We start from the raw sequence: 15,992 nt of genomic DNA, 5'->3' as shown, positions 1-15,992 counted from the left end.
TTTAAATTATCTAATCTTTATATAAAAAAAAATTAAATAAATAAAATGAGTTTGAAATAAAATATGAAAAAAATTATTGCTTTAAATTTATTTTTTGTTTTCTTTTACTTCTTTTTTCCTTCTACTTTTCCTTTTTTTTTTCCTCACATTTTCCCTCAAACTCTCGAAAAATCAAACATTGTCTATATGTTATTTATCTTTCATTTTTTTTTTCTATCATAAACAAAACAAAATTACCATGTTTCCATCTCCTAACACTTTCTGTCATCTAAATCGAGCTAGTAGTTTTTCTTTCCTCATATGACATGTTGTCTAATCAAATGAACTATTAATGACAATGTCTCTCTTCTAAACATTATCTCCCAAGATGAAAATTCAGAGAGTATGTAGTTTTAACATACTACTAATAATAATATACAGGGGGGGTAGCCATATATGTATATTTGTTCAACCTTGCTTCCATGGATATTATCAAATTAAAGAAGAATTGACAATTTTCTCATTGAAATATGAGACTAGAAGCTAAAAGTAAAAGGTTTATACCTTACTACACCTTCAGTGATTGACTAGTGAGCTTGGCTGCAAATCATGGAGAAAGACTTTTTAACTTTTCTTAAAGAATCATCTGTTCTTTCTCTGACATCCATGGCTCTTAACTTCTCTCTCTCCAACTTCAGCAATTATGATTGAATTGATCTTATCAAAGGAAATTTTGAACAATATTATTTAATTTTTACAAAGAAAAAAAAAAGTTAGAATAAGTTGGATGACTTTAATGCAGTATATAAAAATAATTTTTTAATTTTAATTTTTTAAATTTTTTTTATTTTTTCTTTTCTTCTATTTTTCATTTTTATTTTCTTTCCCTAATTATTTTCCTTACATTTTCCGAGAACCAAATATTACCTTAATTTTCAAGTTATGAAAATAAATAATTTATTCATAATGTCAAGTTATAATAATATGATTTTTCCATAACAATAAATTAGGATTTTTGTTTTTTTATTTTATTTTTATATTTAATAGATTTCTGCATAACACCAAACTATCATTTTTTATTTTCCATATTCAAGAAATTATTCTATACATATTACAATATTCAAGAGATTTTTCTATGGCTTCAAGTTATGCATTTCTTTTTTCATATCCAAAACTAACCTAAAAGATTAAACATACATATTACTAACCATGCTCTAATACCAAATATTAGAAATTTTTTTTTGGTATCTAACATCAAACATTAAAATAACATCTAAAATATAATGAAAAAAAAATGTAGTTTGATCCATAATGTTTAACTTTAATATGGTTTTAAATTTCTTATTAACATCCTTGATTGTTTGTGCACTCCTTAGTGATAAGTATGCAAAATGCTTTCAAATAAATGTAAGTATAAGTATGAAAAATGTTTCTCAAAAAATGTAAATGAATCTAATTTAATTCTTCAAAACAAATAAATAGGAAACAAAAAACCAAAGTTTTGAAGAAAAGAACTCAAACTATTTCTAGTTCTAAGGGTAAATATCATAGAGCTCAAACTATTAGTTTGTACCAAAATAATGTACAAATATATTTATTCAAGAAGAGATCATATAATCCCACTTAAGTACAATGGACTAACAACTTGGAAAAAAAACACTTTAAAAAAATTTAGGACGAAATACATTATTTTCTTAACCTTTGTCCCCTCACGTTTAAAATCCAATACTTTGTCTTTCTAAACTTATTAAAAATCAAAACTTTACCCTTAATTATAAACTCTTCGTAAAACCATAAAAGAGATTGTTACTTTTTGCATTTTGGTTCAAACACTAGTTTGGATTTAGTTAGAACCAACTTTTAATCAATAACTTAGAGATAGAATTTTCCAAACTCTTTCAAAATATGACAATTATTAGTTTTGATTTTTTTTATCTTAAAGATGTTCGCTTGATCATTCATTATTTTTGCATGCTAATATGAAGTGTAACAATTTTAAATTCAGATAATTTGTGTTTTTCTTTACATTTTAATTTTGTTTCTTCATTTAACAAATTGTTCATCGACTTTTTAACTTAATAGGGAACAAAGTGTTGTTTGTTAAAAAGTTTGGGAATAAAGTATTAAGTTTTGAATAATATAAAGGTAAAGTGTAAACCATGTTAAAGGTAGACGGCTAAAATGTATTTAACCTCAAAATTCATGCTTATATCACTTAATTAAAAAAATTATAGCTAAAGGTCAAAGTGCATTTAATCTAAAAATTCATATTTATACTATTTAATTGAAAAAATTGTAGGCCAAAGAGATCTCATATAAATGTATCTTATAAAATGATTTTCCAAATAAAATATTTTATATGAAATCTTATTTAAAAATTTTGAATTATTTAATTTGTAATTAAAAAACAACAAAACATCTTTCAATAAAATCAATAATTTCATTGGTATGTTTTAATTTGTTTTCAAATAAATGGAGAAAAATAGATAAATATAGGCTGATTAATAAAAATTTGTATAATTTTAACCAACTTGAATGAATATAATATAATTTAAGTGAGTTAATTCTGATATAAATATTTTTTTTTCATAAATTTTAAATCATTTTATAAATATAATGTGTTTTAAGTCCTAAAATATAATATATTTTCAAATAAGGAAACTTAATGAAATGAAATAAAATTTCAATTTTCATGTTGGCATTCAACTTTTCATTTTTGATTAATTTGAGTAATTTTGTCTTAAAAAAGTTTTAAACTCATTTTATATGTTATAAAATATATACTTTCAAAACTATCAGCCAAAGTAATCCAATTGATCAAGACAAATATTAGGAAATATGGTCCCACACATGTTCATGTGTTTGAATTCTATCACTGATGATACCCTAAATTTACCCGATACTGGTTGTTGTAGGGCAATCACCACCCCAAGGTTTGGGCCCCTATAAAGAGTCCTAAGGGTTTGACCATGAAGGTTCTTCAATTATCAATAGTCCATTGGCATTTTTTTTACCTTTTTTTTTTTGGTATTTCACTGGTTACTAATCCAGTATATGTATGGTAGGCCTCTTTGCCACTCCACTAGTGGCTCAGCTTAGTCTTGCTCCCTTCACCTACCTATCGTATCAACTCAACTTCGCCCTAGAAGCTACTGTTTCCACCTCTCTGGGCTTCACTATCGCTCATGACTAGTATATGGATCTCTCTAACTAGTGGTTGGCCTTCAAGAAGCTTCGCCAGAAGCGACTAGTCACTTCCCAAATGCCTCTTGACTTTAGTATGGTCTAGTCTTTCCAATGCTTCTTCCCTTGCCGTAGATTTATAACATGTTTCTCTTATTTGAGATTTAGAGTGAGAAAGCTGTTGGACATTTTTCAACTTAATTTTTTTTATTAAAAACAACTTTGTGATATTTTTTCAGAATAAATATTAAGTGTTTTTAGAAGTTGTTTTTATAAAGTATTCTAAAAAACAATTAAAACTATGAAAATACTTTAAAGTTCTAAATTATACAAGAGTGCATCGCTTCTCTATGAAGAGGTTAATATATTTTTTTAATGTTCAAGTTCCTAAATAAAATTTTGTTCAAAATATAATATCATGAACATTAAATCCAAGTAGTTTTTTTTTTATTCTTTTATAATTATTTAATTTGCTAAATTAAAGAAAATCTATTTGGACAGAGGCAGATAAGATGTCCACTCATTTATCGAGTACAAATTACATAAAGTTTTAGGCAAACATTTATCTAACTTTTAGAAGGAAAAGAAAAGAAAAATAAGATGAAATTAAGCTCATTTAACTTTTTTTCATAAATTTCTTTTCTTTCCTTTTTATATAAAGAATATAGAATTTGAAAATATGTGAATTTTTAAATGATTTTCATTATGTCTTATTTTTCTTAATTTGAGAAACCATACTAATTTTTTCTTTTCATGATACTTTTAGTTTTTAAGAGTTAAACACCAAACTCCCAATTTTTATTGATAAAAGCGTATGAAAAAATTTAGGGTGTCAGGCGAAGGTACAAAGAATGGGACCAAGGTACAAAAGATGAGATTAAAGTATAGATCAATAAGACCAATGTACAAAACAATGGAAATAAAGCATTAGTCACAGGTTTTGATGAATACCCTTTTTGATACTGTAGCTGGACCCTTTCTTTTTTCATGTTGCATGTTGTCCATTCAAATGAACAATTATTGAGAGTTGAGTCTTAGAAAAAGGTTATTCCAAGCATTATCTCCCAGGCTGAAAATCCAGACAGAATGAAGTTTTAACATATATACTACTAATATACAGGTAGCCATATAAATTAAAAGAAAATTTGACAATTTTTTCATTGGAACATGAGACTAGAAGCTATAAGTAAAAGGTCCATACCTTACTGAACCTCCAGTGATTGAATGGCGAGCTTGGCTACAACCATGGAAATAGACTTTCTAACGAGTTGTAAAGAATCATCTATCCTTTCTAGTGTTTCTCTGACATCCATGGCTCTTAACTTCTCTCTCTGCAACTCCAGCAATTCTGATTGAGTTGATCCTTTCAAAGTAAATTTTGAGCACTATATCAGGCATGAATTTTGACAGTAGTGAACTATTGAAGCCTAATAACAACAATCTTGTAAGTGTGAAATGCTTATCCTTTCATTTTTTTTATACTGATTTCTTTATTGGATGTGACAGAAATGCAAGGAATATAATGAGAAAACTGAGCTTCAATACACTAAGATCAGAATGGAATTTCTGAGGTTGCTGGTGCCTGTGATTCTCACTGATAACCACAGCCAACCCACAACAGGACATTGCTATTATCCCATTAGAACATCGACAATTTAATACTTTCACGCCATGCCAAATGCACAAAAACATGTGTTGGACATGAATGAAACCAGCATTGCAGCTTTGCAGGGCCATGCTGATGTGAGGTTGCTATGTCAAAAGCCCATTCCTAGAAGATATTTGGCATCAAAGACATTTGCCCGACAGTGTTATTGTCCCTAGAAAACCAATATTCTGTTCCTAGAAGATCCCTTAATTCTCATGCTAGGAAAAAAGACACTTTGATACCAGAATGAAGCCATACTTAGTAACTAGTAATTTCAGTGGAAGTAGCAGAAAAAGTTGTCTACCAAATGTGTCATACATGTGGAGTGAAGCAAATCTGCAGCACACACATATATATAGATACATAGGCTTTCGGGTGTGAACTTCAGAGAGTTTTTAAATGTGGGTTAGCTAAAGCTCCTTATTTTTCATAGTCAAAAGGAAAATTAAATCAGTTTGCCTGCAAATTTCCAACCTGCCCCACTTCAGCAAGTTTTAAACCCACAGTTCAATGCTAGGTGGGTCAGTTTTGCAAGCAATTTGGAAATTATTCAGTATGGTTTTTCGTCAGTTCTCTTCTCTATTGCAGTTTAACACTGCTGGTTAGGAGCCATTGCTATTGCTTTTTCCTCTTTTCCTCTGTCTTTTCTGAAATCCGATCCTGCTCATGACTAATTTTGACTACCATAATGCTAAAAGGGGAGTTATTCTTTCTATTGGTCATAAGGCTTGGTAGCCTTTGTGCAGTCTTAATTAATTAGAACTGTCCTCTTTTATTGTGAGTTTGTGGCTTGTGGTTGAGTGGAGTTCTCTTGGCTCCAATACCATAAACAAAGATAGAGGAAAAAGAAAATAAGCAACAAACTAAAATGAATGTGGAGCTAGGAATACACTCAATCAGAGGAAGTTTCTCTCTTTAACCTCGTTTTTGTCAAAATTTGTTTCCTTTAAAGAAACAGGAAACAATAGAAGCAAACTGACACAGGTTTGCACTGACAGAAGCAAACAGAGGAAGTTTCTCTCTTTAGCCCCCAACTTTCTTTAATCTTGCAACTTACTATCTTCTAAGTTTCTCTTGTAGTTAAAGAGTGAGGCTTCCACAGACTGTTTGTATCTATGGCTCCAGCGTCTCTTTAATCATGTAACATTTTTTTTTCGTCTAGTTTTCTTGTACTTATTTTAACTGGTCTCTTCTTACCATCTCAATGCAGTTCAAGGAAGTTTCTGTCCACAAGAAAACAAGCTTTGAGTGGTCTTATGAGCAGTCACAAGGCGACCCACTTGTTATGGAGGCTTATTAACTTCATACCAGAAGGCTAGCAAGAAAGTTGCTACATTCCATCTTTTGGATACCCAATGAAACAAATTTGAAGAGTCTGCAGTTCAGCCTGCACAAATAGAACCTAACTACAGTACGGATTTGACTCAGTCACCTCTTGCAACACAATTCAGATTCTAATTCAACTCTATGATACAGATATTGAGACAAGGAGAAACTACATTTGCAGTCCAATTTTACACAATGATGCAATAGAAAAAAAAAAAAAAAAAAAAAAAAACGGTATAAGAGATTCACTAGTGTTGAAATTTGGCATTCAAAGTTAGGGTTTTAATTTAGGAAAGTATTTTAGGAATAAAAAAGGAGAGATCATTTAGGATATTTCCTTAGGATTCAGTTTCCTAATTTTAGGAGAGAATCAAGCTAGATTGATATTTTCTTATTTAGTCATTTGTGTATATATATGTGTATGGTGTGTACCGAATAAATCAATAAAGGAATTCAGAAATTCTTCATGGTATCAGAGCCAGTTTTCTGAAACCCTAATCCCTTCTGGCCGCCTCTTATTCAGGCCATCATTCATTCCAGCCAAGTCTCTCTGGCCATCTCTCAATCCGACCATCCATCTCTCAATCTGACCATCTCTCTCTCTGGCCATCTCTCATTCCGGCCATCAGTCCCTGTTCTCAGAGCCAAGGGAGAAAACGCTTTCCAGTCAGTCGAATCGTCGTCAGAAAACATTCACCGCCGGCGACTTTTCCGGTGAACTTTTCCGGCGACATCTTTTTCCCACATCGCAAGGAGCGCCTGGAGGAAATCTCCAATTTTTCCCAAAGCACCAGAGTCAGAAAACCACCCACGCGCTGGCCATGCGCGTTTTTCCGGCCGGCGACTGCATCTCACGCGCCGGCGCGTGAGGGCGCGTGAGCCACTTTCCAACGACTCGCTTCCTCCTCCAGCCTCGCCTGACGCCGACTAGCCACCCTTCATACCTGTTTCTGCCATCCGAGCCCTGCACGTGCCTCTTTTGGGATTCTTTTGCCTCTGCGGGCCCTCCGAACAGTTTTTCTGGCGTCCTCTGGCTATTTTTTCTCAAGGCGTGAAGAAAGTAGAAAGAAAGTGATGATGAGATCCAAAGAGCAACCTGCCCTAACATTGGATGCCTCTGCCCTTGCTGCTCGGTCATTTAATAGTAGTGGTGGAGATCGTCAGAAACGGGATAGGCCTTGGTGTGATTATTGTAAGAAACTAGGCCATTATAAGGAAGCTTGCTGGAAGCTTCATGGCAAACCGGCTGATTGGAAACCAAAGCCACGGTTTGACGGAGATGGCAGAGCACACGTGGCTGCCAACTCTGAGAGTACATCTGTTCCCAAGTCGAGTCCATTCAACAAAGAGCAGATGGCGATGCTACAGAAACTATTAAGCCAAGTTGGCAGTGGCAGTACTACCGGGATAGCCTTCACTGCTAATCGAGGAGGAATGAAGCCGTGGATAGTGGACACAGGTGCTTCTGATCACATGACAGGAGATGCTGCCATTCTTCAAAATTACAAGTCAAGTAATGGTCATTCATCCGTCCATATTGCTGATGGTTCAAAGTCAAAAATTGCCGGGACAGGTTCCATAAAACTTACTAAAGACTTGTATCTTGACTCTGTCCTCCATGTTCCAAACTTGGATTGTAATCTTTTGTCCATTAGCAAATTGGCCCGTGATTTCCAATGTGTTACTAAATTTTATCCAAACTCGTGTGTTTTTCAGGACTTGAAATCGGGGAAGATGATTGGTAGTGCTGAACTGTGTTTCGGGCTCTACCTCCTCCCATGTGGTCAATTCTCAAACCAAGTCTCTCAAGCAAATTGCGTACAATCTCAGAGTATGTTAGAGTCTTTCAATTCTGTGTCAAATTCTAAGGTCAATAAAGATAGTGAGATTATAATGTTACACTATCGCCTTGGTCATCCTAGTTTTGTTTACCTTGCAAAATTGTTTCCCAAATTATTTATCAATAAAAATCCAGCATCTTATCACTGTGAAATTTGTCAGTTTGCAAAGCATACTCGAACAGTATATCCTCAAATCCCATACAAACCTTCGACTGTTTTCTCTTTAGTACATAGTGATGTGTGGGGTCCCTCACGGATAAAAAATATTTCTGGCACTCGATGGTTTGTGACATTCGTTGATGATCATACATGGGTAACATGGGTTTTCCTTATGAAAGAAAAGTCAGAGGTCGGGCACATTTTTCAAACCTTCAATCTTATGGTTCAAAATCAATTCAATTCAGCCTCTTCTGATTTACCACTCAAAGTATTTGGTTGCACGACATTCGTTCATGTGTATCCTTAAAATCGTAGCAAATTTGCTCCTCGAGCCAATAAGTGCATTTTCCTAAGGTATTCTCCAACCCAAAGAGGGTACAAATGCTATTCTCCAACCAACAAAAGATTTTACACCACCATGGACGTCTCTTTCTTTGAACATGTCTTCTTCCATCCCAAATCTCATGTTCAGGGGGAGAGCATGAATGAACATCAAGTTTGGGAGTCTCTTCTTGAGGCTGTACCTTTTTCTCACTCAGAGTCACCAAATCCTTCCCAATCCGCGCCCATTAGTCCAGCCAGCCCAGCCCACAAATGTTCCTTCTCCCGTGACCATCCAGTCTCCCATGCCTATTCAACCTATAGCCCCACAACTTGCTAATGAGAACTTACAAGTTTACATCAGGAGGAGGAAAAGACAGGAATTAGAGCACGGATCACAGCCAACATGTGGCCAATATATTGACTCCATTTCAAGTTTACCTGAAGAGAACATAGGTGAGGATAGGGCTGGAGAGGTGTTAATTCCCAGCATTGATGATTCTACTCTACCGATTGCATTGAGGAAGGGTGTTAGGAGATGTACAGATCATCCAATTGGGAATTATGTTACGTATGAAGGGCTATCACCATCTTATAGAGCATTTGCTACTTCTCTTGATGATACTCAGGTTCCCAACACAATACAAGAGGCATTCAAAATTTCAGAATGGAAGAAGGCAGTACAAGATGAGATTGATGCACTTGAGAAGAATGGGACATGGACTATCACAGATTTGCCGGTTGGGAAGAGGCCCGTGGGGTGCAAGTGGATTTTCACCATAAAATACAAAGCAGATGGATCAGTCGAGAGATTCAAGGCTCATTTGGTAGCTAGAGGGTTTACACAATCCTATGGGATAGACTATCAGGAGACTTTTGCTCCTGTTGCAAAACTGAACACTATCAGGATTTTTCTCTCATTGGCTGTCAATCAAGATTGGTGCTTGCAACAACTGGACATAAAAAATGCGTTTCTAAATGGTGACCTAGAAGAGGAAGTCTACATGGAAATACCACCTGGTTTCGAAGGAAGTATGGCAAAGAATCAGGTTTGCAAACTCTAAAAATCCTTGTACAGCCTTAAACAATCTCCCCGAGCCTGGTTTGATAGATTCACAAAGGCAGTCTTGAAGCTGGGCTACAAACAAGGTCAGGCTATCATACTCTATTTGTCAAGAAGTCTCATGCCGGGAAAATGGCCATATTGATAGTCTATGTCGATGATATTATTCTATCTGGGAATGATATGGAGGAATTACAGAATTTGAAGAAGTATTTGTCAGAAGAGTTTGAAGTTAAAGACCTTGGAAATTTGAAATATTTCCTTGGTATGGAAGTGGCTAGATCAAGGAAGGGAATTGTAGTCTCTCAAAGAAAATACATACTCGATCTTCTTAAGGAGACTGGTATGCTTGGATGCAAACCAATTGATACTCCTATGGATAGTCAGAAGAAACTTGGTATCGAGAAAGAGAGTACACCGGTAGACAGGGGGAGATATCAGCGACTCGTCGGGCGCTTGATTTATCTCTCACACACTCGGCTAGATATTGGCTTTGCAGTGAGTGCTGTAAGTCAATTCATGCACAGCCCCACTAAGGAACACATGGAAGCAGTCTACAGGATTCTTAGATATTTAAAAATGACACCAAGGAAAGGTCTATTCTTCAGAAAGACAGAGAATCGTGACACTGAAGTATACTCAGATGCGGATTGGGCAGGAAACATCATTGACATGCGATCCACTTCTGGATACTGTTCTTTTGTTTGGGGAAATCTTGTTACCTGGATGAGTAAGAAGCAATCAGTTGTAGCCAGAAGTAGTGCAAAAGCTGAGTACAGAGCTCTAGCACAGGGAATCTGTGAAGGGATTTGGATAAAGGGTTCTTAGTGAACTGGGACAAACGAGTTCATCTCCGATTCTAATGATGTGTGATAATCAGGCAGCTATAAGCATAGCAAAGAACCCCGTGCATCATGACAGGACCAAGCACGTTGAGATTGACAGACACTTCATCACAGAGAAGGTGACTAGTGAGACGGTTAAATTGAACTACGTTCCTACTAAGCACCAAACCGCAGACATCCTCACCAAAGCTTTACCTAGGCCTAACTTCGAAGACTTAACTTGCAAGCTGGGATTATATGATATATATTCTCCAGCTTGAGGGGGAGTGTTGAAATTTGGCATTCAAAGTTAGGGTTTTAATTTAGGAAAGTATTTTAGGAATAAAAAAGGAGAGATCATTTAGGATATTTCCTTAGGATTCAGTTTCCTAATTTTATGAGAGAATCAAGCTAGATTGATATTTTCTTATTCAGTCATTTGTATATGTGTATGGTGTGTACCGAATAAATCAATAAAGGAATTCAGAAATTCTTCAACTAGAAACGCCAAATTCTGTATGGTAAGTTGGTCACAGTAAATCTAAGTAACCTAGCGCATCTGGAAAGGCAAAGATAGGAGAACTATTGAGGGGATTGAGCCTGACAGTCCAAAGTTCAAAGAAGGGTTTTTTAGGCATGCAAATTTTGGTTCGGGGTTGTTTGATAGGCATGATGCATTCTCTTATGGATTCATCAATAGTTTAGGTTGTTCCCCATATAAGAATAAGTCTTGTATTTTCTCTTTCTTTTTCTATTCCATATTTTTGGCATCATAAAAATTCTACTCTCCTTATGCAAAAGGGTCCATCCTCTTGCTTTCTAACTTGGTTTCAGTAAAGTGCACCAGACACATAATTTGGTTTGAATTGAAGCCAGAAAAAGGATGAAAAAGCTTTAGTCAAGGCAGTGAGAAGCAATATCATTTTTAAGGATCTAACAAAGATATGGCTTGACATAGAACTCAGGTGAATTTCTATAGCAATAGAAAAGAGGAAAGGATCAGAGACACATTTACCTGTTACAGGTTGAAGTGCTGCAAAGGATATTCGTTCAGCCAATGATGGAACAAAAGCTTCATCACAATCCACAGAAGGCTCCTTTTCTGCCCACGTTAAGGACTTGGCAATACATGTTTGCAACAATTCCTCCTTAGGAGCCTGTTGACACAAGATAAATCAATAAAAATTTACAAGTGAATAATTAACCATCCAGATATTATACTAGTTGTAAACTACTAATTTCATTGAAAAGTTAAACTGTTAGCTAATAGCTGAACAATATATCATGTCAACCATTGACACAACATAAATGAGCAAAAGTAGTCAATAAATTCTATCAAGCGAAATTACACAAATTGACAAAGCATAAATGAGCTTTGCCAACAATCTATATCAAGTTGACTAACACGTAACCTAATAGCCTTATATAAGGTCTCAATCTCCTCGTTCACATATGGATTTAATAAATAGGAAAATAAACAAACATTGAGGCTCAAACTCATTGCCTCCCAAAAAGGAAGGCTCTAAATACCATGTTAAATTATTCATATTTAACTAAAAAGCTAAAGTTATTAGGTGATAGGCATGCCAATTTGATTAGTGTTTGCATTAAGATCCATAAAACAAATAAAAGGATGGTCCATAGAGCAATAAAATCAAGGACTAAAAAAAAAAAAAAAAAACTCATTTTCCACCATGAAAAGCATCTCATGGACCACAACTAAAACACAATAACCATATGCAATATGCTTGAAAAGGGAATATAAATGCTAATATGTATTTGTCAAAGGACAGCTTTGCTGTCCACCCTTCTTTCCTTATTTTAGCCCACAAGCTGTCCACACTTCCTTAATTTAGCCCACCTTTCTTTCCTTATTTTAGCCCACAATTGTTTCCTTATTTCTCCATTTATTATTCTGTACAGTTAGCATATATTATTTGACAGATTATAATTTACATGTATAGGGCTAGAATCATGTTGGAATTTATTTGCTTTTATTTACTTTCCATGTAAAGCATCCTTGTAAAGTCTATATATAATATACAAAACTCAAAGCCAAGGTATTCGGTCATCACACAATATTTTGACATGGTATCAGAGCAAGGTTGCTAATTTTTCTTCCCTCAAATTCTTTTCTGTCTTTTCGGTTTCGGAGGTGCCTCTCGTGTCTTTCGGTCAAGTCTATGTTGATCTGTGCTGCACCCAACCACAACCATTTTTCTTAGTATTTTTGTGGCTGTCGTGGGTCAGTTTTCTTCTGGGATTTTTTTGGTCAATCCTTTTGTCTCAGGTTCTATTTATTTTCTATGGATTCCGCACCTCTATGTGTTAAGTTTACAGGCACAAATTATTCTACCTGGGCATTTCAGTTTGAACTTTTTCTCAAGGGAAAAGACCTTTGGGGTCATATTGATGGCACGGATGTTGAAAAACCATCCACTTTTGACAAATCTCAGGATGTTGGGTCTTCTCCTTCATGGGCTGTGCTTGATGCACGCATCATGTCTTGGCTTCTTGGTTCAGTGGAGCCTCACATTGTCACCCACTTGCGGCCCCATCGCTCCGCTCAATCTATGTGGGCTTATTTGAAGAAAGTTTATCATCAGGATAACGATGCTCGTCGCTTTCAATTAGAACATGCGATTGCCATGTTTCAACATGGTAGTCTTTCCATCCAGGACTACTACTCGGCATTTCTGACTCTTTGGCATGAATATGCTGATTTGGTTACAGCGAATGTTCCTATTGCTTCTCTCTCAACTATTCAGACTATTCACGCGATTACCCGGCGTGATCAGTTTCTTATGAAACTACGTCCGGAATATGAATCTGTCCGCTCCTCTTTACTGAATAGATCTCCTGTTCCCTCTCTTGATATTTGTTTTGGTGAGTTACTTCGCGAAGAGCAACGCCTTAGTACTCAAGCTATTTTGGAGCAATCTCATGGCAGTTCCGGGACGGCAACTGTAGCTTATACTGCCCAAGGACGCGGACCACCTATGCATTCTAAAAACTTGCAGTGTTTTTGCTGCAAGGAATATGGGCATATTGCTACCACTTGCCCTAAGAAGTTTTGTTCTTATTGCAAGAAGAAAGGTCACATTATCAAAGAATGTCGTATTCGCCCCCAGAATCGTCAGGCCCAAGCATTTCAGACTTCGGTTATTGTCCCTCCTGTAGCAACTTCTGCAACACACGACTCTCCTTCAACTATGTGCTTTGTTCCTGCACCTCCTGCACCAGATTACTGCACCCCAGAAATGGTGCAACAGATGTTAATTTCAGCATTATCAGCAATGGGGTTTCAAGGTAACCATTCTACTAAACTCTGGTACGTGGACTCGGGGGCCTCTAATCACATGACTAATAATCCGACCGCTTTGTGTCATGTTCGGCCCTACACTGGTCAATCTTCCATTCAGACTGCCAATGGCAGCTCTTTGCCTATAGCTGCTATTGGCGATGCCTCTTCTAAGTTCACTGATGTGTTTCTTGCTCCTCAGCTTTCCACGAATCTTATTTCAGTTGGCCAATTAGTTGATAACAATTGTGCTGTTAATTTTTTTGGTAATGGTTGTGTTGTGCAGGACCAGGTAACGGGGAAGCCGATCGCGAAGGGACCTAAAGTGGGGCGCTTGTTTCCACTATTTTTACTTGTTCTAGATTTTTCTCCACTTTCTTCTATTAAGTCTTTTGCTTGTAATAATGTTTCAAATCTTAGTATGGTGTGGCATCGTCGTTTAGGCCATCCCAATACTCAGATCTTATCTCATGTATTGAACTCTGATTTACCTGGTAATAAGGATCGTTATTCTTTATCTCTTGAGTGTGATCCTTGCAAACTTGGTAAAAGTAAAACCCTTCCCTTCCCTTTGCATGCAAGTAGAGCATGTCACTGCTTTGATCTTATCCATAGTGATGTTTCGGAACCTTCCCCGATTAGTTCACATGAGAAATTTAAATATTATGTGACTTTCATTGATGATCATAGCAGATTTAATTGGGTCTACTTTCTTCGCTCTAAATCTGAGGTCTTTCGTACTTTCACTGAGTTTTTAGCGTATGTTGATAATCAATTTTCTACTTCTATTAAGACATTACGCACAGATTCTGGTGGTGAGTATTTGTCTACTGAGTTTCAAGCATTCTTAGCTTCTAAGGGTATTATTCATCAACGTTCATGTCCCTCTACTCCTCAACAAAATGGAGTTGCCGAATGCAAAAATCGTCATCTTTTAGATGTGGTACGTACTCTCTTATTAGAATCTTCTGTTCCATCCATGTTTTGAGTAGAGGCTCTAAAAACTGCTACTCACTTGATTAATCGTTTACCTTCTCAAGTCCTACATATGGAGTCTCCCTATTTCCGCTTATTTGCCAAGCAACCTAGTTATGATCACCTTCGTATTTTTGGTTGTGTATGCTTTGTTCATTTACCTCCTCATGAGCGACATAAATTATCTGCTCAATCTGTTCGATGTGCTTTCTTAGGATATAATATGTGTCAAAAGGGACATAAATTACCTCCTCATCGTATACGTATTTCTAGGAATGTTATTTTCTTTGAAAATCAACATTTCTTTCCTGTATCCTCTTCTATTGTGTCATCCTCTTCTACTGTGGTCCTTCCCTCCTTTGAGCAACAGTTCTCAGATCTTCATCCAGTCAGCTCTCGCTTTCAACCAGGTATTGTGTATACGAGACGCTCCCGCCCACAGTCTTTTTCGGTGGCTCACCCGATATCTGATCCTTCCACGCTCCAGATGCAGTCAGTTGCAGCACCTTCAGTACGTCGCTCTTCTCGAGTGTCTGTACCTCCGAATAGGTATGGATTTCCCTCTTCCAGTTCTGACAATTCTATTTCAGCCCTTACTGCTGCATTGTCCAAATTTGATATTCCCACATGCTACTCACATGCTGCTAAGCATGATTGTTGGCGACAAGCTATGCAGGAAGAAATTGCCACTCTAGAGGCCAATCACACTTGGGACATTGAGCCCTGTCCTCCCACTATTGTTCCTTTGGGTTGCAAATGGGTTTACTCAGTCAAGGTCCGATCTGATGGAAGTTTGGATCGTTACAAAGCTCAGCTTGTTGCACTTGGGAATAATCAGGAATATGGTGTCAATTATGAAGAGACCTTTGCTTCTGTGGCTAAAATGACTACTGTTCGTACGATTCTAGCTCTTGCTGCTTCCAGTGATTGGCCACTACATCAGATGGATGTAAAAAATGTTTTTCTTCATGGGGATCTTAAAGAGTGTATTTATATGAAGCCACCCTCGGGATTGTTTCCCTCTCCGACTTCACATGTGTGTAAGCTTCGTCGCTCTCTTTATGGTCTCAAACAGGCTCCGAGGGCCTGGTTTGATAAATTTCGCACCACTTTATTACAATTTTCATTCAGGCAGAGCAAGTATGACACTTCCTTGTTTCTTCGGAAATCAAACATGGGTATTGTTGTTCTTTTGGTCTATGTTGATGATATTGTGATCACTGGTTCTGATTCTGCTTTACTTGGTCAGCTCAAAACTCATCTCTCCGAGTCCTTTCATATGAAAGATCTTGGGTCTCTCACATATTTTCTTGGTCTTGAGGTGCATCATAGTCCCTCTGGTATTTCCCTCAATCAACATAAGTATGTGAGT

The 15,992-nt window shown here is 36.3% G+C and overlaps 1 protein-coding gene across 3 annotated transcripts in view; it reads right to left on the bottom strand.

Annotated features, from left to right (window-relative positions):
- Nucleotides 1-610: 610 nt before the first annotated feature.
- The window catches only part of LOC117906990, a 52,490-nt gene continuing 37,108 nt past the window's right edge, over nt 611-15,992 (bottom strand). For 2 of the 3 annotated variants that reach the window (XM_034820292.1, XM_034820290.1), the window contains 3 exons: nt 11,360-11,501; nt 4,364-4,525; nt 4,017-4,231 (listed from right to left, as the gene is read on the bottom strand). In XM_034820292.1, coding sequence (XP_034676183.1) covers nt 4,365-4,525; nt 11,360-11,501 — 303 coding nt within the window. In that variant the 3' untranslated portion in view covers nt 4,017-4,231; nt 4,364. Of the gene's footprint in view, nt 697-4,016; nt 4,232-4,363; nt 4,526-11,359; nt 11,502-15,992 lie in introns of those variants that run through there. The other variant, XM_034820291.1, reaches the window with a different exon arrangement.

This window comes from Vitis riparia, chromosome 18 (genome assembly GCF_004353265.1).
Source record: "Vitis riparia cultivar Riparia Gloire de Montpellier isolate 1030 chromosome 18, EGFV_Vit.rip_1.0, whole genome shotgun sequence".
Classification (NCBI taxonomy): Eukaryota; Viridiplantae; Streptophyta; class Magnoliopsida; order Vitales; family Vitaceae; genus Vitis; species Vitis riparia.
The sequence above is the reverse complement of the archived record's forward strand: the minus strand, read 5'-3'. Positions and strand labels throughout refer to the sequence as shown.